At 36.9% G+C, this 25273-nt stretch overlaps 1 protein-coding gene across 1 annotated transcript; it reads right to left on the reverse strand.

Annotated features, from left to right (window-relative positions):
* Positions 1 to 7660: 7660 nt before the first annotated feature.
* On the reverse strand, positions 7661 to 24755 carry LOC140138061 (hippocampus abundant transcript 1 protein-like). Its single transcript, XM_072159909.1, is given in 12 exon segments — positions 7661 to 13724; positions 15096 to 15259; positions 16656 to 16866; positions 17845 to 17916; positions 18784 to 18897; positions 19974 to 20093; positions 20095 to 20124; positions 20126 to 20194; positions 21060 to 21174; positions 23482 to 23571; positions 23989 to 24114; positions 24727 to 24755. Coding segments are annotated over 12 exon segments (1383 nt in total). The 3' UTR covers positions 7661 to 13481.
* Positions 24756 to 25273: the final 518 nt, after the last annotated feature.

Raw genomic sequence — 25273 nt, forward strand, 5'->3', positions numbered from 1 at the left:
TTGTTTATTCAAGGCGCCCACTATACGCCACTATGGAATACGGACGACGAGTTGTTATCTTAACTTGAAATGGGTAACAAAAATTAGCCGATTTGCAAGCTTTTAAAATTTTTATAAAATCTTGACTTCAAATAGCCGTTTTTCCGTTAACTTTTTTGAAGCCTCCAAAACAAACTGTTCAGCAAGCTTGTGCAAATATAAATAAAAGAGCTCATCCAATCTATTTATCAAAATGTAGCAAAGTAGATCCTCAAGTCACATGTTTTAAATCGTGGAGATATATATCACCGTTTGAAAATGGGACCCAATACAAACCTTCCGTTAACAATTGAAGCCTCCAAAACAAATGAAGCCTCCGAAACAACAGTAAACTTAATTATCATCTATGCATATCTAAATTGGTGTGTTTCATACTGATATCTGCATTGTAATTATTACTTGATATGTGCAGAATGTCATAAATTTTAAAAAAAATTGACATTATGGTTAATGTTTGAAAATATACTGATAACTTAAAAAGCCTGTTTCGGAGGCTTCACATGCAAAAAACACCATACTTAACAAATGGGTGAAAAAATTAATGTGTGATAAATCTACAATATCTGCCGCATAGAATCATTGATTCAATACACACAAGAAAATAACAGCTTAGATGATCCCAACACTGTTGTTTTCAAAAAAAACTACTTCTGCAATGTTTAACAATTGTGAACATGAAGCCTCCGAAACAAAAAAAAAATGACTTGCTGTGATAATTTAATTTTGTCACAACTGAAATTCAATACTTAGAAGCAAAGCATGAAAATTGGTAATTGTGATATTTTTACCTATTTTTTATGTCAACTTGTAGTAGTTAGCTAAATATTTTACTTTTATGATCACCTGTGTTGTTAACTGAAGCCTCCGAAACACAAATCGCTTGAATTGCCAATTCTAAAAAGTAACTCTAATTTCTGTGAAACTTGGCTGGGAGGTTCCTTTCATCAAGTAGTATTTGTACATGAAGTTAGACATTCAAATTATTTTAGGAACCCAATTAAAACTTAAAAAATATGTTTAAGGTTTGGAAATTTCCATTGTAAATGACACTTGATGTTAAAAATTTTAAAAACTGCAATTACAAACATAGCAAACCATGGTATAAAATTTAACTTATATCTGTTGACTTACTTTGGAATGGAATTTCACATGTATTCCAGCTTTCATGTCAAAATTTTCTGAGGTTATGTAAAATACATTTTTTCTTAGATTTTAACCAAAATGTTATGCAAATGTCAAATTTTTTATTAGAAATCAAAAGGTTTAAGCCTTGAAACATTATTTTACTTGAATTTAAGTTGCTTCTATGCATGATTACAGTAAACAGAAACATATTTAAGTGGTTTGAAATTTTGACCCTAAAAATCAAAAGTTACACCCTTTACCGTGAAAATGACCATTATATGCAAACTTCGCATTGCGGAATAATGCACTTGGAATGGCCTATTTTCAATAGAAATTTGCATTCTTGCCAAAAGCAGATCTTTAGCCTCTCTACAGTTTGGAGCCTATAAAAATTTCTGACAAATTTTTACTGAAAGTTCATGATTTGGGCTTTGGATTATTTATCTAAATTGTTGACATTTTTGACCCAATTTTGCTTTAAAATTTTACAAAGCAGATCTTTGGCGATTTATGGGTGTGGGTGGGCCCTGGGCAACACAAAAAATGTATGGAGTAAGCCCAGCCATAATGAAAAACCCCTTAGGGTAATCGTGGAATTCCAATACAACTCATCAGTGGCATCACCATATGCTTTTTTCAGGGGGATCGAGAGGCAGGGTCTGAAATTGTTTGTATCCTAGTTGGAAGTTAACTTGATTGATGCATGTAGAATCGAATGTTTTGTATTTTGCCAGAATTATTTTTGTGCAGAGGCATCTACATACATTAATTGTATTGTCTATTTTAGCATGTAAAATGTACATTTGTTAATTGTGTATATTAATATAGCTAATGGGGAAGTTTGCAATGTATTTACAATCGTTTGTAAATGGGATGAACTCCAAGAGATTAAAAAGAGTGCCAACTCAAAATTGCACAGCGCAAAACACTATAAGGTGAATCTGTCATCTTAATTTGTCATACATGGAGGGCAAATATTATGTCTGGCATTTGTCAGCACGAGCCTGAAATGGAACAATAAAATTGTGTTTTAGCATTACAAAGGTCTGCATACGTAGTCACAATACATAAGACGGAGAATGCAAGCAATAGAAGTTTACTGAGAGCATGGTGAAATAATCCAGAGATAGTTTATACATGTATTTCCTCCATGAGTAACATGCAAAGATGGCGGAGTCAGTACTCTTTGGTTCTACATCATTGGTGAACTGGATTCTACATCTACATGCATGACATTGTAGACTTTAGTTGAAGGAGCATCCTTCGTATATAGTTTGTGGAGATGGAAGACCACAATATTTTAGAATAATACATGTCATATTTTGACATACATTACATGTATGTTCAAAATCCCCTTATAAAAGGGAACAACCCGAAAGATAGATGACGTCCTCTGAACAAAACTTGTTTAATTAGGGAGGAGGGTGTTACGAATGTTGATTGCATGTGTACGCATTTTTTTCATTGGTGTTATTTTTACCAACTTCTGGTTTTGTTACTGACGAGGAGGGAGAGAGCCAGTTATGAAACAAAACTAGTTACCTCCCAAGATAGGACGTCATCACAGAATTAGATAAGAACCAGAACTTGACCGCCATCTTGATGCAGGCATGGACGGAGCCAAAATTGGGGGTATTCGGTTTCCCTCGGAATGTGCTCGAGGTAATCGATGGATGATGGGCGCATTTGAGAGATGCACTTGATGCGACCTGCATGTGATATCAAGATGCTTTAGATGAGACACAGAATTGTTTTCGTTTGTCTCTCTGCACCCAGTCGGCAAGGACCTGAATACCCCCATTTTCTCCCCATGTCTGATGGCGCGGTATAGGGAGTCGAGTCCGTTCTTCTCTAATTCTGTGGACGTCATCAATCTTTTGGGTTGTTCCCCAAAGCTATGTGAAAACTTGTACTTGAATTAGTAAAGTAATACCAGTTGTGACATTTGGATAATACATAAAGTATTATCACAATCCCTAAACACATAATAAATGAAGTTGTATTAGACTTAGTCAAATATGATGATAGTATTAGTCTGTGACAGAGGAAAACAATTTATGAAATATATTTTGTCACTGTGACAATCCCTTTAATAGTAGCATTATGTGTGCTATTTTATTTTTTAATTATTATGATTTCACTTATTGTTCAAGTGTACTAGATCTGTGTCATAGCTTTATTTATTTATTTTGCTTTTATTTATTGTGTTACAATGCATGTTAATGAGTAAAAAAAATTATATACTGTGCTTAAAAGCCGAGTAATTTATGATGATGTACTGTTTTAATTTATGATGATTTTATAAAAATACAAAATTTTAAATTATGTATGTTTGTTTACATTGTTTGCCAAAAATTGAACAACCCCTTATTATGGGCCATTCCATGAAGTTCTTGTACTTTGTAAACTTCCAAGGGTAAAATAAGAGCATTTCTACCAGACTCAGTTTGTTAAAAAAAAAATAAGTCCTGGTTCACCTGAATTTAGTTGCAACCAGAACTCACTTTTGTTTTAATAACAGTCAGAATTTAAGCCCAAATGGTCTAATATCCAATGGCACAGTTTAAATGGCTCAAATTCTGATCTCAAACTGCAGAGAACCCCATTTTGGTTCACTATTTTCTGGGTACAAAATGTATGTAGAGACACTATTGTGACAGGCTACGGTTCAGGGCAAAAAAGTCAAGTCTGGTGTCATGATTTTTATTCTCAACAGGCTACAGTAAGCAGGTACATGTAATGGGCTTGAAACAAGGCCCGCCCATAGCCTGTTTATTTTACCCTTGGCAATCTTACTTATACCACCTGTGACATGTCAAAGAGTAAAACTTGTTTACTTAATTGTTGGGAGTGGCCTTCTTTCCTTTGATCTTTATCTTCAAATATTTTTGTCTCCAAATATTTCTCTCTCTTTTCTTTACACATACATAGGCTAACATACTAAGTCTTTTTAGCCTGGCTTGATCATTTTGTTTGAGCCTGGTCCCATCAGGAAACAAGCGTGTCTTTGCATGGAGCAACTGTTTAAACAAAGCTGTTCACAACTGGTTTGCAATGGAAACAGTTGTTTTATTCAATAAGCTAGGGGGTCAATTTCACTTGATGATGTCACAGGTGGTAAAACAAATGATTGCAAACAGCTTTAATTGCATGATAATTGGTTGCAGGAAGCAAAATCAATGGGTTGCCCTTGTTAATTCAAAGAATACAAAAGAAGTTGCAAAGTCGGGAGACTTGGAAAGAAATCAGAATACCTTTCAATAGAAATAATTAATTTTAGTACTTATTTGTTACCATGGTTAGTATGGTTACCTTTTGATTGCCTCACATAATTTGTTGTAAATGTGGGAAAGCAAAATGATTTGCCTTTTTTGAGATTTTTATATGCATGTCCGAACAACAGCAATGGTGCATAATGTGTATGTTTGACTTAGGGGTTTTTTTTTGGTGTTTTGTAATATTTTATTACTTTTCTGTGTTTTTGCAATATTTTGTTAAGTGCAAGCATTTTGTGTGCTATTATATTAAGGTTTGTGTCAACATTGGTGGTTTATTTCTTAAAATAAAATGATATAATGAAAAATGATAATTGCTTTATGATTGTGTGATATTTATGACATCGGAATGGAGGTTAATACAGTGTCTTGGTTAGAAATTAAAGATTTGAATAAAATTGCCTAAATAGACCTTAAAAAACATTTACCAGAGCTTCTACAGCCCATTGGCAGTTCAAAGCATTCAAATGTATTGCTGGGGCCCTGTTTTGCAAATCTGGTCTACTGTAATGTAGTATCTCAATCTCTGCATAGACCCTATATAAGGTTTATGATCTGTCCCAGGAGCCAATTCCCCGTCTACGAAGGTTGGTATATCTTCCTTTGAACAAATTTGCCATTTTCAAGCTAACATGGTCAAACATTACATTAAACTGAACAAGTACTGTATGTGTCAACCATGCTTTTGCATAATATGGAGGTGTGATTGCCTGGACTATCCCTCCAACATAAAATCTTGGGGGTACCTATCCTCCAGGATTTACGCCTATGGTTCTTGCCGCAATTTAAACAACGAAAATCACATGTTAAAATGGTCCATTTTATTGTCTCGCCTGATAAGGCAGGAGACTATATAATCACTTTTCCGTATGTAAGAGGGTATGTGTGTGTGTATGTGACAAATTTGGTTAAGTTTTGGTTAAAGTTTGCTTTCCGCCTATTTTCTCGGAGACTATGAGTCGCACGTTCCTCAAACTTGGTGGGTGGGTGCATCTTGACCCGAGACAGAACCGGTTCGTATTGGTTAGTGGGTCAAGGTCACTGAGGTCATCTAGGGGTCATCTGAGGTCAAATTAGTAAAAACTGTCGTATGGCCATGAAACTTGGTGGGTCTAGTCAACATTTAAAGCCAAATTTTTGGAAGGTCATTTCAAGGTCACCAGAGGTCATCTGAGGTCAAATTAGTAAAAACTGTCGTATGGGCATGAAACTTGGTGGGTCCAGTCAACATTTAAAGCCAAATTTTTGGAAGGTCATTTCAAGGTCACCAGAGGTCATCTGAGGTCAAATTAGTAAAAACTGTCGTATGGGCATGAAACTTGGTGGGTACAGTCAACATTTAAAGCCAAATTTTTGGAAGGTCATTTCGAGGTCACCAGGGGTCATCTGAGGTCAAATTAGTAAAAACTGTCGGCTGGGCATGAAACTTGGTGGGTCCAGTCAACATTTAAAGCCAAATTTTTGGAAGGTCATTTCGAGGTCACCAGGGGTCATTTGAGGTCGAATTAGTAAAAACAGTCGTATGGGCATGAAACTTGGTGGGTACAGTCAACATTTTAAGCCAAATTTTTGGAAGGTCATTTCGAGGTCACCAGGGTCCATCTGAGGTCAAATTAGTAACAACTGTCGGATGGGCATGAAACTTGGTGGGTACCGTCAACATTTAAAGCCACATTTTGGAAGGTCATTTCGAGGTCATCTGAGGTCAAATTAGTAAAACTGTCGCCTGGGCATGAAACTTGGTGGGTACAGTCAACATTTGAAGCCAAATTTTGGAAGGTCATTTCAGGGTCACCAGGGGTCATCTGCGGTCAACTTAGTAAAAACTGTCGATAGGCATGAAACTTGGTGGGTCCAGTCAACATTTAGAGCCAAATTTTTGGAAGGTCATTTCAGGGTCACCAGGGGTCATCTAAGGTCAAATTAGTAAAAACTGTTGCATGGGCCTGACACTTGGTGGGTACAGTCACCATCAGCCAGATAATCGTGCCCAGCCGATAACCGCCAAATTCATTTACCGCTACCAAAAGTAATTGCAAAAGCAGGCGAGACTCGTGGTTCGAGAACCGCCTTGTTAGACAAAAGAACAATACAATTGTTTTATTTGCAAAACACCAGTAGAATTTTCATCATGAAACTGCTTATAATTATTAAACCATAGAACAAGTTACAAATTACAAACAAGGCAATTATGTGGCACCATAATTAGGACATTCATTTCATTTTTAAATGACAAAATTGACACAAACAAAACATCCATCCAGGCCCGTACACAGGATTTTTTTGGAGGGAGGGGTGCTGATTTTGAAAAAGTGGACCCTTTTTCCAGGGGGGGGGCAATTTTGTGAAAAATGGATTTTCTTCCCAAAATGTTGACCTTTTTTGACCAAAATAGCGTAGAAAATATGATTCGTAATATTTTGGGACTTTTTTTAGACTTACAAATTTGGGGGGTCGCACCCCTCCACCCCCCTGCATACGGGCCTGCATCATTCTGGCACTTTTGCCTTCCCCAGTTAAAAAGCAGTATCTTGGAATACGTTTACACCGAGAAATATACTGTGTCTTGTCTCAAGTTGAGAGCAACGCCATGTTGGATGTTGTAGCAGCAGTGCGTGTTTACGCGGTTGTGTCGCCAGCATACAGACAAATCGCCCTTCTATGCGTGTGTATACGCCCCACGCAGGATTAGGTTAGCGTGTGCGATTTGAATCTTCCACTATGAAATCCAACATGGCATTACTCTCAATTTTAGACAAGACACAGTATAGTTTCATTTAGTGATCTTTCGTTTTTGGTGGGACCTATCAGACATTGGTCACATGGAATTGCATTTATGTCCTGATGATATCAGATAATTTTGATTTTTTGAAATTTGCAATATAATGCAAATTAATTTTATGGCAAATGATTTTGATATTTAAATTTAACAGTCTGCAAAGTAAATTGTATAAATCTAATGATTTGTACTTTAAGTGTATGTAGCTGGGATGAAAAGCCGTCCATCATATGGATTTTGACCTTTTGTATTGAAGATATAGATTTTTTCCTCAAAAACTTTGAGAAGATTTAGGTTTTTTTTGGGAAAAATGTATATCTTCAATATGAAAGGTCAAAATTTTCAATTGATGGTCAGCATTTCATCCCAGGTACATATACTTTATGTACATATAATTAGATTTATAAAGTTAACTTCGAGGACTGTTAAATATATTTAAAAAAAATATATATCAAATTTTAACAATTTGCCATAAAATTTGTATTATATCGCGAATTTCAAAAAATCTAAATTATTTCATATCAGGACATTCCACGTATTCAGACTGCAATTCGATATGTCTGATGTGCTTTCAGGTCCCACAATAAATACTGTGCAAATGTTGATATCCTATTCATTAAAACCATATTGTTAAACATTTCCATACAACATAGATCAGTTATTTCTTTGCCACAAAATGTTAGCTTTTATTATCAGATTATGTCCCCTTTTAATTTTGAGCTAAACAACTGAGGTAAAGCAAAGAAAATTGAAATTAACTACCAGCGCCGATGTGGCCAATGAGTGTCACTCCGTCGGTCATGCTATGGTACGTTCCTTTGATGTGTGTACAAAAGTCCAACACGCCATGTACGTACTGTCTTACGCTTTCGAATTTCCTTCGTAATAATTAAACAACAGTTCCTACATTTTATATAAAATCTCGGATTTTGACCAAACTGCAGTACCTAGAGAACACAGAATTTTGAAAAATATTGAGGTGTCCTCATCAAATGTTACAATATGGCTTTAATAAAATTACCATGAGAACAACATCAATTATACATGTTAACACCCAGTGACTCAAATTAAATTCCAGGTCAAAATAGATTTTTAATTTTTTCATAGTACAAAATGTATAAACACTTCCTTCACAGCGCTCAGAAAAATCCCAAACTTTGCTCACAGCATGTCACAAGCCCATGGCAGTCATCATTTCTCATCAAATTTACCTTATTGCACATCCAAGATGGCTGCACATGCCATGGCAGCCATCTTGGGATGTGCAGGGAATTGAATAATCCCATGGGTTGTGTACAGGAAGTATTAATTACGAATAGATACTGCAAATTTTCTATTTCACATCATATCCCTAGATTAAGGGCTCGGATAGTGACGTTTTCACATTTTTTTTTTGGGGGGGGGGGGACCTGAGAGCACATCAGACATCCCAAATTGCACACACCAAAAATCAAAATTATTTGATATCGGAAGGACATTCTTTGAATTCAGAACGCATTTTGGTGTGTCTGCTGTGCTCTCAGGTGCCACAAAAACTACTGTGCAGAGGTAGGTGACAGACCCCTTATAAAATACCTCATGTTTTTGTCAATTGCGACACAACCTGGTCCATAGGGGCCAAAGGGGTCAAATTTGAAATTCAGACAAAGGTAAAAATATATGGAGTAAAAAAAAACCCAATAAAATATATATACACATCACAAAACTTTAGAACCAAGTATTCTAGACCTTGAGTATTTTCCGTATATGATAACCTAATGTTTGTATAAGGTAATATTTATAGTAACTCACAGGGGGAAAAAGTTCATTTTGGCATTTGTGAGGGCAGCCAGGCAATTCTGCTAAGGCCTGCTAGGGCAAGGCAATCACATGCTAAAGAATACATGGTTATTTTTTCCCTGAACTCAAATTAAAAGAAAAAACTTTCTTTGGACCCCATAGAGCAGATTGTGTCACAATTATCATACAAATTGAGGCAATTTATTAGTATTGATCGTTTCGCCTATATAGCTGTCACAAACAAACATTGATCAGATGACGGCTGTGTCAAACAGGAAAAATAAATTAATACAGAATGAACATTTTCCCAACACACGAAATTGTGTATGTTTAGCATATAGTCGGAAGGTACTGTGTATGATATCGTTTGGTTAACAAAAAACATAGGCAACCTACAAGCAGGCCGACTTGATATTTTGCTAATAAATTGATAGCTTGCTAATCAATTGATAGCTTGCTAATCAATTGAAACTGGAACATGTGGTGTTTTTCAGGCCTGTCAGGTCTGTGGATAGCCCCTCATAGGTATTGAAGGGGTTTCAACCCCCCCCCCCCTTGCAGCCTGATGAGCACTTTTGAATATGAATGTACAATTTTAACGGTAAGTTATAACAGAACGAAACTGCAAAACTATGATTAAAAATCGAATGATTAACCTCTTTTTTCTTCTACTTTTTTTTAGGCTGAAAAGTGATGTGGCCATGGGCGCACTGGTTCCGACGGGCCTGTGTTTTCTACCTAACATGTAGCCTTTAACCTAAAAAATCTGATTCCACTTTTTGAGTTGATTTGCCCCATCACAATGCCCATAGAATAGTATTGAGTGGTATACCACCATGGAGATGAGGCTACCATCTAAAGGAAACATGGGTTATGAGAAAAATAAGAGCTTTCTTCAGATGGGATTGACCCTTTGCACTGTCATCTCAAAATGAGGTTCTACCCGCAAAGTGCGCGACTGTACGTATGCCTATCAAACGCGTACTTCAATTACTGTGTCCGCTTGATAAAAGCCATGCACTTTTTGCGTATGCGTTTGCAAGGAGAACCTCGTTTTGGTAGCAAGATGGTGGATCCGTGCAAAGGGCGAACCCATCATTAACCAAGTTCCTATGTAAATTAAAATCCAAATCTACATATTAAAATATAATTCAGGGTTCCCAGCCACTCAGGATGAAATCACAGAAAATTAAAATCCATTTTCAGGGAAAACTCTGGGAATTTGAGTGACCCAATTAGAGGACAATTATTTTTGGTATACACATGTCTTGCATGCAACATATGACTTCACAACAACCAAAACTGAATTCATATTTCATACTTTGGAAAGAATTTTCCCTTCTCTGTCTCTAGGTAATTAGGTATTTGTTTAAAACATCCCACACCCTGATACAACCTTGGTAAAGTGGGAATATATGTTGTGGAATTTGGTAATTTGTGGAAATATCAGGGGAAAACTCAGGGAATTTTGTTCTTGTGAAATGCTGGGAACCCTGAAATTTGATCTTTCTTACAATACTTATTTATTTGATTCTCTATGTGCTACCAATGTGCTAGTCCAGTTAAAATCCATACAACCCCAATGAAGACATAACCTTAATCTCCCATATAGGTGGGAGTTGATTTCACCCATTCTGGTAGCCCAATTTGACATTCACACTCCCTGTGTGGAAGATCAAGATCATGTCTCCAATATGGGGTGTATGCATTTCAACTAGAATAGCCCAATTAGGGGCCAAACCAATCAATTGATGAAGTCGATACATAAAACTAGTTTCATTTCAGGACGGGTGAGGGTTACAAATGTCGATTACCTTTATCTTATGCTCTTAAAAAAATATCGATGTCAGTTTGACCCACTTCCATTTTCGTTACATACCGAGATGGAGTAGATCAGCTATGAAACTAAGCTAGTTACAGTCTTAGGACTTCATCAATATTTTTAGATTTCCCCTTTTCCAGACCATGTTTACACTGCACACATGTCAATTTCAAATAAATCCTGACTACTTTTTTCTATTAAAACTGCAGATTTAAATAATACCTGACTGAAGATCAATGTTCCATAGCTTTGCTTGTATAACCCTTTTCAAAGTTCCAATCAAATTTCCATCTCCCAATGTTTTGGCCCAAATTTTCTGAATTGATTCTAATCATATTTCAGTTCAAAATGTGGGTACTATACAGTCAATATTGTATAAATTGAAAACTGTTTATTCAAGTGCATGCATCTGAGAATGCTTTAGGCACTATGGGTGTTTAGGCCAAAGATATTGAACCCAAAGAGACACAACTCAGAACTACCCTTATGTATCGCTATGCAAATCTGCCAAAAAGAACAATTTGCGAGAGCATTGCAAAGCATTGTGTATGCAGCGATTTGTTCATGCTATCTGAACAATGCATTACATGCAGAATGCAAACAACCACACAAATAAATTCAAAATTGAAGGATGTTCCACAAAATAATCCTGAGGTACACTTGTTTGCGCTTCATGAGCAACACACAAACATAGCCGAGTCGGTACTCTTAAGGTCCGTTCATACTACCATCGCATTTGCGATGCATTGCTTTGCGATGACGATATATCGATTACTTTTTGCCGCAACTTAACGCAACTCGTCGCATTTCCAAGTTAAAATGTATTTAACTTGATTGCGATATCGCAATGCGGTGGTAGTATGAACGGACCTTTAGGGTCTATTCTCTTTGGTTTAGGCACACTTTTTGAAAATATTCTGCACCAATTCTTCAGCATTAAAATTTCAATTTTTAATACACTTTTTATTACTGATGAATATTTCTACTTACATCTTCAAAATAAAAGAATTGACATTTTCACATTTGACCTTTGCACAGTGTAAACAGGGTCAAAGTTCATAAACTGTCCTTGTTATCACAAAATACCTTGTTTAAGATTACAATGTAAAGTATCAAAATACTGTCATTTATATCGCTTTGCATATACACATTGTACAGTACCACACCCAAAAAGGAATAATCACGAAAAAAATTAAACAAAATATTGATTTCAGACAAATTTGTTTCCTTAGAGTGGTACTGGGCTATTCCAGTTGAAATCCTCACCCCCTATGGAAGACATGATCTTAATCTTCCACACAGGGAGTGTGAATTCCAAATTGTGACCTCAATGGGTTCTCTATAGACGAATCCGCCGAGCTAAGTCATGGTCAGGCTTAAGTCAGACATAGCTGGGGACTATCCGCGCCAATCTAGCATAGTTCGTTTTGATTGCCATCCAAGACGCCCACTATCGCGAGCGCATCGGTAGCACTTGCGCCGCGTCATGGGAACGGTAAACACTGCAAGCCTGTGATACTGGTATCATGTAAAATGGATGGAAGGCCCCCAGCTATGGCCATCAGTGAGGTGTAGGAATGTGTCAAGTCGGATTCGGGTATAGATCAAGCCCTCTATAGAATATCATCAACATTACTTTTCACTTTGGTACTATAAACATTCTGATCTAAGACGGCCTTGCAGAATTTTAAAATTCTACTTGCCAGTCTGAACAGTGTTTTAATTCCAATTAGAAATGCCCTGGCCCGACTTGATATTGTACTTGCCCTTTTGCTTGAAGCAAAAACAATAAACCACAATTTGGGCCAATTTTGTTGTACAATAACATCTCCAAACTGTGACGATAATGTTCCACCACAAATGAATCCAAGCTCTTGGGACATTTACGGATTAATATGGCCACAAAAATATTTTACCGGTCCTCAGTGGCGGCCACCGGTTTTCATAGATGGAGGTGCCACCGTTCTCAATTCCCTCGACTATTCAAAACTTTTTTGGCTCGCTTCTCTCACCATAATTGGTAGCCCCATATTTTCCCCCCAACTGGGTGGTTTTCCCTGACAAAAGTTGGGGGGGCATGGCCTCATATCAGGCCCCCTTTGCACACAACACTGCCGGTCCTCTCACTTACAATGACATTTGCTGCAAGCTGACATCATCGAGTTGTAATATTATTTGTCGCCACAGACAAAAAAATTTCTTCAACATAACATGTTTTACCGCTCTTTTCGCTTGCAGCAAAACCACAACAATGGCCAAGCGTTGTTTTAAGGTGACATTACAGGGATCTCTCGCTACGAGAAGAAGAACAGCTCAAACATTTCTTTGCTATATACAGTTTGGCAGTTCCTTTCTCTTGCAAAACACAACTTGCACCATTTTCCGCATACGACAACACTGCAGGAGGGTGAAAATTATGTAGACACACATCTCCACAAGGCGACCACTTGACGGGTATTCCGCCTAAAAAATGTAGACACAATTTAAATTTTAAAACAACAACAGAACATTGCACCTTTAAAATGCTTCTCTTTTCAGATTACTTAACATCAAAGTTCCTTTCACAGTAGCTGTCATCACAGCTCGAAAAGAAACAAACAAATTGTATCTGTCTCAATACCCGTGAAACTCCCCTTAAAAACTTTGCTCTTTTTCACCGTTGTCAGGGATTTTGTAAATCCACTACCACTACATCTTTACTCATATCGTCCATATCCAATAATAATGGAGTAAAGTCTTCTGACGATCGCGGAGACATCTGCGGCGACAGATGCGTTTTGGCAACCGTTGTACTGCTCGTTGATTTACTGGTTTCCGAGTGTGAGTTTGGAATGAAGTAGGTGACTAACTGGGCGATGATGATTAGGAATGAACCGAACACAAACGGTGGTCCCGCTATTATCCTCTGCAATGACAAAACAAACAAGAGTAAGTCTTTGAATACCATGTTAATATATTAAATGCCCCGGGCGTGACATTTTCGAAAATGGGGCATTTATTACAGGTCTTTTTTACAACAATAATTCCCGAAACAAAATGTTAGGCAAGCTTAAAAATGATGCCGTATGACAAACTATGAACTTAGGATCAACGACATCTGGTTCACGTCCAGGTTTTATGCGATGTCATTAACGGCATATTATGGCAATAACCATGTGTACATAGACCATAGTTAGCTTACTTGCACCAGATAGCATGGAAATTTCGGCATCGTATGGCCGAAATTTATCTATTTTTGCTGGAAAATTGATGGGGTCATGTAATAGAAGGAGAGTGTTTAAAGGGACATTTCGTGATCCACAGCCTCATCCCCCCACTTTTCTCAAAAAAAAGTAGAGATTTTTATATCACTGGAAACCTCTAGTTACATAATGTTTATGTACAAAATATTTCTTGCAGATTAATTCGTTTAGCAAAGATATCGTGAAATTTGAATTTCGTTCTGGTGCACCAGAACGAAATTACAACGCATTGTCTATGGAGCAGTGTAATACACATAATCATGCATAACTCGCAAACGCAAAATCGGAATCAACTGAAATTTTGGGAATAGGCTTTTTTCGTGGATATGTACTGAAAAATGTCATAAAAAGAGGATGCTAGGATCACGAAATACTCCTTTAATAGAGTAAATACAGTAACTGATATGATGTTCTACAAAGGGAGTGTGAATTTCAAATGGGGTTACCTGATTATACACTTAAAGCACATATCATTAGATTTATCAAATTTACTTTGAGAACTGTTAAATATCAAAAATGTAAAAAATATACATTTTTAATAATTTGCCATATAATTTATATCATATCACAAATTTCAAAAAATCAAAATTGTTTGATATCATAAGGACATTCCTCGTATGTGACACGATCTGGTACATGGGGGCCTAAGAAGGCATTTTTGAAAATTGAGTTACTGTAATTATTACATTATACATACAATAGGCTATCATTTACTGAAAACACCAATACAAAGGTCTAGCATACTTGGTTCTAAAGTTATGAAGTTTTTTGATGTCTATTTTCTTATGTATTTTATTGTTTTTTACTCCACATTTTTACCTTTATCTCAGTTTCAAATTTGCCGCCTTTGGCCCCCATGGACCAGATCGTGTCACATATTCAGAATGCAATTTGGTGTCTGATGTGCTCTAAGGTCCCACAAAAATACTATGAAACATTGCTATTTGATCCCTAACACTGCTACACATTTCAAACGACAAAAGGCAGATTTTACACATACAACTTTCTTGCCATCACACAATATTATATCTTACCGCTCCCATAGGATTAGGCATTTCAGCGGCACCACCTTCATCGACATCTTCCGAGTCTGGCAAATCTAGGTTGACATCAAAGAAATAGAAGATGAAACCAAAGAGAGCTGGTCCTAAACCATTGCACAAACCACGGATACCGGTAACCATACCTTGCACGACACCTGCCAAGGAAAATAAATTCAATCCATTATTAACTCAGTGGGCTTAATGATAACATGGAATACTGATAACCATGGAATATGGTAATAGTGCCCTGTGGGGCATGAATTTTTCCACCCCGACCCTGGCATTCCCCGAAAAATACCAACCCAATCCGACTTTTCCCAAACAATCTCGCACATGAGACCAGATCACCAGACGATCCAAACTTCTCTTAGCCTCATCCCAATCTATTCTAGCCTTTCCAGACAAGAGTTTCAGCCACAGAATTAGAGAAGGAGAACAGAGACTCCCTATACCGCCACGTACAAAAATATCAGCTATGGGGAGAAAATTGAGGGTGTTCGGGTCCTTGCCGATGGTGCGCGGAGACGAACAAAAACAATTCTGCATTTTATCTGAAGCGTCTTGGTACTCCCATGGAGGTCGCATCAAGTGTGTCTCTCAAATGTGCCCCATCATCTATGTCGCGCTTGCATGACAACAAATGCATTGAGAGCATTCCGAGGGAAACCGAATACCCCTAATTTTGCTCCATGCTTGTATCAAGATGGCGGTCGAGTCCTGTGCTCCCTCTCTAATTCTGTGGTTCCAACACCTAAAAGCCCATAATCTCTTGCTTGGTTATCAGCATCATGTATCAGTATCATGATGATACAAGATTGCCAACACTGCCCATGGCAGAGTAGATAATGCTACACACCGTAACACATGCATACTGTTTCCTCGGCTGCTCATATCATCCTGTGCTCGGTACTGAACCCATACACAGTGTCATCGCCCCGATATCTTCATGGCAGAAATCGCCATGGTAGGTTGAATCTACCGCCACGCACAGCCATTTTTTATATCGACCTGTTTAATAGTTTTGTGTCGCATAAGAGCCGAAGGACATCTGACTAAGGCTACTGACAATAGCCCGATTAGCCCGGTTACTGTCCTCGCTGTGTGTTAGTCAAGCATGGTACACCATAGGTCATATGGTTTTAGACTACCTTCACGATTGGCCTATACACTGCGCTATATAATTCGGCACATATAAATCAAAATTATTGTCAGTTTTTGACTCAAGATGCAAGCTAGTATCTCAAAGCGCAAGCTAACAACTATCATATCTGTTAAAATATATATTCAAGTGCAAGGAACCACATCTGGTTTCTTTATACTGAAATCATTTACGGAGATATTCATCATTTTCAAACCCAGTATCCAAAGATTTATCAATCGTGCATAGCACATCCACGTGTATCGATCCCATGTATTCATTTCAGTGTCTCTTGCTGTATAGTGTAATTATTAACCGGGCGATGTTGGTGTGTCATACCACATAAAGTTCCACTGCAAAGATTCGAACCCACACCTTTTAAGGTGGGCTTTAAAAAGCCTATAATATCTCACCTTGGTTATCAGCATTGGCACTTGATGAAACCAGAGCACTCATAGCAGGATAGTTGATACTACACACCGATGCTATTACCCCAGCTGCCCACATCATCCAGTGCTCGGAACCAAACCCATACCACATGAGTTCCAGCATCTCGCATGTTAACCCTACCATGATTGTATGTTTAGCCCCTATATTTCTTGTTAAAGTACCTAGTAGTAATGTCTGCACAGGAAATAATATCAAAACAAAACATTTTTATTCGCAACTACGAATGAAGTGTTCTGACGTAAAAACATATGAATGCCATTTTCAAACTTTTTGCATTACAGCCACCAAAGTACTTTAAAAATTCTACAGTAAATTTTTGAAAGTAGCACACATATTCTTATTTTTTTTAGTATCTGACCAGTTATATTTGCAAACCATTTATAAACTGTTCAAAGTCAAAAGAACATCCTTTTTATCATGAATATTCATAACCTCATTAATATGCTATCCAATCAAAAGAGATTGATTGCCTGACCGTGCACTTATTGTGAGGTCATTAATAACTCAAAATGACTCCTGGAACACGGTGTTTGTCACAGATACGCACTACAAAGACTTCTGCACACACGTGCATGTATACGCTAAGCGTTACACCAATGCACACACGATCCCGTTGCGCTTCTGTGATTTGTAGCTCTTGTTGTCGGCGTTAATGTCAAGTTCACCGGTTGATTTTTTTTAGCAGGGCAGGTTATAATAATTAAAACTGTTTATATTTAATAGCGTTTTATGGTATAAAATAACATAAAATCCCATTTTGATTTGTTCAAAATATCGGATATGCGCCCTTGGAAAAATACCTCAGCCCAAAACAAAACCCTCCAATTTCCCACAATACCTCAAAATAGATGGTGCGCAGTTATTATTGTTATTATTATTTGGCTCTTATCAGAGCCAAATTAGATCACTAAGTCCGCAGATGGCGTAGGCAAGCTGAGGGCACAACTTGTAATTGTACTGACGTCCATGATGAGCAGGGGGCACTGCCCCCCTGACTATGCCACTGCAAGTATGTGTATCATTTTGCAACACATGCAACTGATCACCATACTTATGATTATTGGACATTTATGGTTCATTGTGACAATCCCTGCATGATTAATGCTTTGTCATACAGAAAATGCTACCATGTTTACAAAGCTTCAGACTTACCTGTGCAAAAACTGATAGTACTCCTACTAATGCTATATATGCAGGTATTTGATTTGCTTTAAAACCTCCCACCTGAAAAAAAAAAAAAATATAAACAAGCAAAAATATTAATTTTACTGATAATTAGGGCTTAACAAGGTTTTGACTCATAATCGAGGGCAGCTCAAGATACTGTAAAAGAGGAAATGTTTGTGCTACATTTATTTTTGGGCTTTTTTTTATGCTCCAAGCTGCTACCTCGAAAATAACAACGCATGAATATATTCCTTTTGTATACAGTAAGCAAAAGAATGAAGGTAGCAGTTGTGTTCACCCCTGTATATCCTAAATAAAGACAAATGTGTCAAAATTAAAACATGCAGCCGATGCCTGTACTCTTTAGGTCTGATTTAAGACCTTATATGTTGAAATTGGTTGAGAAAATAAAGAAACGGTGAGCCAAAACCTAATGAAGATACGAAATAAAAAGTAGCACTTTTGTGTTCTAATCAATGAAAGCATGATGCTAGTTTTTCGTGCTAATCAATGAAAGCACGGCGCTAGTTCTCTTGTTCACGAACGCTTTGTGTACAAATCAATAGGACATGTAATGTGGCAAACTACAACTTTTATATTTGCATCTTCCTTGGGTTTTTGGATCGTCGTGTCTTTATTTCTTTTACAATGTCAACGAATGAGGTCTTAAATCTGAGCTAAAAGATGCAGCTATTGGCATTTTTGAATTCTGAACATCACTTAGCTCGTTGGATTTGTCTATATATGAAGGTTCCCATAATTCAACTACGACCATGTTTTATGTGAATTTGGATTAATTGAGCCCACATTTATTGGTTGAGCTATTAATTTTGAAATATTGGAAGAGACTGAAGTTAACCGCATAAAACGTGAACATAGAAACCTAGCGAGAATTTCACACTATACAGAATTTTATTGACTTACCATTCTTAAATAAAGGAACATACATGAATATTGCCCAGCCTCTGGTAAATATGACAAGAACACAGCTATACATAGTAGTAATACTGTGTAGTCTTGTCCCACCTTTCTTAATGCCTGCAAAGAATAAAAATATAAACAAAGGTAATATCATATTCAAAACAGAATGTGCATGTTGGAGTAGCGTGTGTGGTTGTAAAAATTGGAAAACAAGGACACACCTAAATATGCACCCTGATAACCTGTAGACACCCACCAACCAAGGGCGTCAATGATTCCTTTTCCTAAGTTTGCATTAAATGTGGCCAAAAATTTTGATTTTTGGTACAGTGATGGGTCCTAATTTCTTGGAAAATTGATATATTGATGGATCCACTTTCAAATTCTCAGCAGAACATCCCTACCCAAACCAAACTTGAGTATGCCCTCCCCCGCAAATGATTTGTTAATCTGGACAACCGATGTCTAAGTAAGTTGTTAAAAATTAGCAAAAAGGTTGGCATAACATTCAGAGGGTATATTCACTCCCTCCCTTTTGTCTAAGTTCGCAGCATCGATATTGCAATTCAGTATTCACTCTTTTGATGGATATGTTCATACTACTTATTTACAATGCGAGTGATCTAAAACCACCTTAATACCCCATATGATCCTGCCATCAATGTTGATCACTTTGTGCATCGTGCAACAGGGTTGTAGCTATGGTGGGTGGCACCGGACGGTCTGTCTGGGAATGACGCTGGCCGCCCGGCACAAAAACAAATAGACAAATGAATTTTTTCATCATAAAAGAGCACAATTTATTTTTTTTAGGGGCTTAATTCCCGATCACTAAAAATATTGTTGCGCCCTGAGCCAATGCTTTAATTGGATAGTGCAATTACCCGGCACTCAACTTGGGCTAGCTTGTGTGCATGTATCAGTATCAAAACAACATGAATTTGATCATTACGACTCGGACTGTATATACCCACGAAACAGCCCGAATTGGACTTGTCCATTTGACATCCATACACCCTCCATGGAAGACATAAACTTAATCTCCCACACAGTTGGTGTTGATTTTAAATGAACTCGGCCATTCAGGTAACCCCATTTGATATCCACACTCCCTGTGTGGAAGCTTATGGTCATGTCTTCCATAGGGGGTGTATGGATTTCAACTGGAATAGCCCATTGGCTGCTATACTCACTGCAAAAGGATCAGCTTGTTCCCATGATATTGAAGCACCCCATGACGCCTTCCGTACTTTCTCCGGTAGAGACTCAGGCACCGCTACTAATATAAACAAGACGTCACATAAGGCAACCGCCCGTGGCTAGAAATATGACAAAATTATCGCCAGTATATGGCGCCTGATGCGATGCCTAGTGCAGGACTGGTTATTAAACTAGCTGCAAAAGTAGCTGAAACCTGTGAAAATAATGATAAAGAAATAGACTTTCATGTTCAAGTTGCTTCATTTATATAATTTTGTTTGCTTGAGTGGCTGCAAAAGTGGTTTTAATTGTTTTTCTTTAGGTACAGGTACATAGTTTTCGTACATGCTGTACTGCTTTTAATAAATGCCCGCTCTAATAAATGCCCCATAATGTTTTCAATAAAAATGTGGCCAAATGCCATATCGAAGTGAGTAAGCTAATACTAAATTTTTTTTTTTTTTTATAATATTTGCATGAATGGTACTTCCAAATCAATTTTAGAGTGATAATGTTCCACATTCTTTAGATAAATCACTGCAAACGTACAACATTTTACAATGGCCAAATGGCCAATTTTCAAAATAGCAGACCCAGAAGTAATTTTTGCATTTCGTCTATGTTAGCCCATTACACATAGACTGCACAGCATTGCATTGAAGTGAATTGCATTTGTGCATCAATGCATTAGCTGGGTTCTGCACTGCACTGAAACACACTACATTGCACTGCACACATTGTGAGGAATGCATGCTGCACTGTGCTGAAAAACACTTGCACAACACTGCAGTGAATCACATTTGTGCGTTAATGCATTACCATTGCATTGAGTGCTGTGTTGCACTGCACACTGAAGTGAAGATTTTTCAGCATTTGTACATCAATGCATTGTCAGTGCATTGGTGCTGCACTGCACAGCATTGCATTTGTGCATTGCCATTTCATTACATGCTGCACTGCACTGAAACACATTGCACTGCACAACATTGCAGTGAATTGCATTTGTCTATCAATGCATTGCATTGGTACTGCACTGCACTGCATTGAAACATACTGCACTGTACTGTATCATACTTTACGAGACCATACGCTGAACTCCTCTCAGCATCTGAGGTAATGTCAGCTACATAGGCAAATACAATGGAAAATGTAACAGAAAACACACCTGACACAGACACTATAGCAAAAAACAACCTGCAAGAGATAACAGAAAATACATTTATAACATGCATTTGGCAAGGAAGAGGGATTGTAGATTATATTGAAACAAGGCAGTTTGCCAACCACTAGATCCCCATCCGTCACGATCACAGGCAGTGGCAGTGGGGGGGGCAAGAAAAATATTGGGGCAAATACCCCTTACCCCCCCAGTTTTGAGGTAAAAATTCCCAAATTACGAAATTTCCGCTTTTTATGGCAATTTTGCAATTTGTGTGATTTTGCCCCCCCAAGAAATTCACTTTTGCCCCCCAATTCTCGAATCAATGTACCTCCTATACAATGTACTTGTCAAATATATCATGTTATCGGGCACACAAACGGCTGAAAAATGTGCTTGGTCACCAAAAAACACCCTTCAAAAATGTTTAATCATTTTTTGGTCACATGTGCACTTGAGTGACCACCCTCACAATCACCCAACCAAAATCCTGTATTTTCTTTTTAGATAATCTAAAATTTATAACAATTTAATGTATATAATTATATGCTTCAGTCGACTAAAAGAGTATAAAATTAGGCTTAAAATGAGGTATCAACCACTGCTGTAGGATATGTGGGGTTATGGAAAGCCAATCAAATTTGTATCGCAATTTTCAGAAAAGTGTAATACCTCCACCCTTTTGCATACCCAACTTACATGTATGACATGCGACCTTTTCTCCTCCCCTTTACTCATTCACTTTCCATAACATATGGATACCAGAGCAACAATACCACTATCATGGAAATCTAATAAATATTTATGACATCCACCACATCATTTTGATTAGTCTCTAAAATTCTAGAAATAATCACATATACAATCAAGTAGTATTGTGTAATTTCTGTTATTGCCTGTATATAAATTGATTGGTAGTATTGTAAGCTTTCATTGCTGGCAAAATGGAAAGTGAATAGAATACAAAGAATATAAAATTCTCATATCAACCATATGGTAGACGGAGCAATTGTCCAGTTCAGAGGCAACAACTGTTATGTTTATCTAGATCTATGTTTTTTCATGCTGCCATGTCAACATAATTCAATCTTGACGTCGACATCATGTCGACATAATCTTTGTATTTAAAATCAGCCAAAACATGTGTCAAAGTCAACAACAAAAGTGTTGCATAAGGGCACGGGAGCGGTGCCATGGTCTGCATTTTTCTCAATTTACTATACATGTACATAGGCAACAATATCATCAAATATAACAAGAATACATACATGTAGTGTTGTTTTTTATCATAATTTCAAAAATATACTTTGGATTTTTTTTTAAAGTAGGGTGTCAATTAATAGCTACCATTACAGATTGTCCCATAAAAAGAGGTTCCAACGAATGTGGTGATATTTTTAAAATGTGTTTCAACCATCATTCAGCATTTTAGATATTTTAAGCCACATCTTCCAGTTATCATTTCCAGGAAACTATAGTTCATTTGATGAACACTTTTAAAGATACATGTATGTCCTTGGATGTACCTGTATGTAATGGTAGCAGGATGTACCTGTATGTAATGGTAGCAGGACCAATTTAGCTATTATTGTTGTGCAAGCGCGGGCCATTTGCATCAATCCGTGAATCAATTTTACTCAGAAATCAGAATGTTTATAATGTGACATGATCAAGGGAATGAGTCACATGTCGGAACCCTGGTCGAAAATGAATGTTTCTAAAGAGGACACTTAGAGCTTTCTGAAACTGAAAACCCCATGTTGATACGACTTTTCTTTGCAAAGTTACATCAATTTGTCAATCACTAAAAACAATATAAAACAAACAAATTTTAACACTTTCTGTGCCGATATCTCAAAATCAATATTTATAGCGACATCCCACTCATTTCCCTTGATTGTGTCACACATATAAAACATGATATATGCACTGTATTGGAAATTTTCTGAGAATTTCAATTAACATTCAAACAGAAAATTGCTAAATTGATCCTGCCACCATTTTCATCTGATATCAATCTTCAAATGAGCTTTGGTTTTCTGTGAATTATAGCTAAACATGTGGCTTTCACATTCATCAAAACCCATTTTAAAACATCACCATGTTCATTGGAACATGCTGTGTTGTGTGTAATTGTGTACGCTTGATTCCGGAAAAATAGGATTTAGCTATGTTTCATTTGGCAAAACAAGATAAATATTTTTTTAATCCAAAATAATTAGTGCTGTATTTTTCTGGAATGGGGAGTAATGTTCTCACATCATGGATAGATTTTTTCACAGATCTTCACCTGGATCAGAATATATAAGAACCTTGGCCTGTTATACTCAGCAATAACTTACCCCATCCCAGCCCATCCTGTCGATATATTCCCAAACCCACCACACCAATTTCTTCTTCTATGTTTCTGTGCAATCACTGCACTGGCTACACTACATGTAGGTAAATATTAAAATTGTGTTCACCATATCAACCCAAAGAACTAAGTATAATAATAAAATGGCAAATTCAGCAAAAAGAGGTTAATTGCTACTGATGTAATGGCTATTCCATTTAAAAAACCACACTACCCAGTGGAAGTATGGATTTCAAATGGAACAGACAACTGGGTAACTTCCATGTAAAATATTCACTCCAGTTGTGGAAGATATATACAGGTAAAGCTATAACACAGGGGGTATAAAGTTTCAAAATGATTAACCCTGACCAATTACATTTGAAAAACATACTCCCTCTGTGGAAGATATATCCAAAATCTTCCACATGGGTAGTGTGGATTTCAAATTAAATAGCGCTATTATAGTTACATCCTGATATAGTGCCATATAAAAGTTCATTACTGTACTTACCATGGGCTGACCCTCATCAGTGGTATTGGCATACATGTGAAGAAAACAGTGAGAAGTAGAAATGACTTGCGCCCCCACACATCAGACAGAGCACCTAGAAGGGGCGACTTAGAATGACAAAAATACCTGGTAGATAAAATAAAGAGAGACACAATCATGTTATCAATACTATAAATAGAAATCTATGAAGGCTTCAAGATATTGTAAAAGGGTCATTCCATGACAGTTCAAAACCAATTTTTCAGAAGTTTCCCATACTATAATACTCTCTCAGAATAAAATTTCAATCAAATGACATGTATACCAAGTCATTATAAAAAAAGATTTAAAAAAAAAGACAAGTCTCTGATTTACAGCACTTACTGTTTTCTGTGGAGACCCGATCAAAAGGAGGTGGGAATCTATTTTACAATCAAAACTAACTTTTGAAATAAATGGACATTTTAAAAGTTTCTAAAGTAAAATAAAATTATAGACTTTTAAAATGATCATACATACATGTATATAAACCAATTTTGATTGTGTTTTAAAGGAAAAATTATTGCAACAACATCCTCCAGAAACATTGCTAAATTTTGCAAGCAAAAAATTAATTTTGGTGGGTAATCTCAAGTATTGGAAGAAAAAAAAAGATATTGAAATATTAAACGAGCTGGAAAAGGTCATGATATCTAGGCCTGCCACGAATTGGAAAGAAAATGGTGGCACACTCCAGTAACCAACACAAAGCACCTTTACAGTGAAAACCCTGAATGTTGACTTTTCATGCTTGATTAGACATGCATAAAAAATAATAAAGACTGAACTTGTTGAAGAGTAGGTGGCACAAAATCATCTGACATTCTATTTTTTAGCTCAATGGGGTGAAAAAACATTACAAATATTTACTGTTTGTTTACTTTCAAGTTCAATGAGCCTGTACTTGATGATAGCATGTACACCAGGAAGTATTTGGTATACGTAGTTAGCACTTCCCAATATTTATGATGTGATTGGGCATAGATGTGGTTTTTAACCAAGGTCAGAGAATTATTTCCAATAATCATACAGGAATTTATAGGGGTGTGATTTTCGGGTAATTTTGTGCCCGGGTACCCGCCGCATTTTTCGGGCGGGTAACCGGGTACCCGAAATTGCGAAAAAAAATTTTTTTTTAAAAAGAAGTTTTTTTTCGGTTTTGTAGTGTCTCTGGACCTAGACCTAAATGCTAGGATCATGGTTGACCTAAAAAAAAAATTGAATTTTGCACATTGTTTTGTAATTTTAATATGAAAATTGATACATA

Source organism: Amphiura filiformis, chromosome 2 (assembly GCF_039555335.1).
Source record: "Amphiura filiformis chromosome 2, Afil_fr2py, whole genome shotgun sequence".
Taxonomy (NCBI): Eukaryota; Metazoa; Echinodermata; class Ophiuroidea; order Amphilepidida; family Amphiuridae; genus Amphiura; species Amphiura filiformis.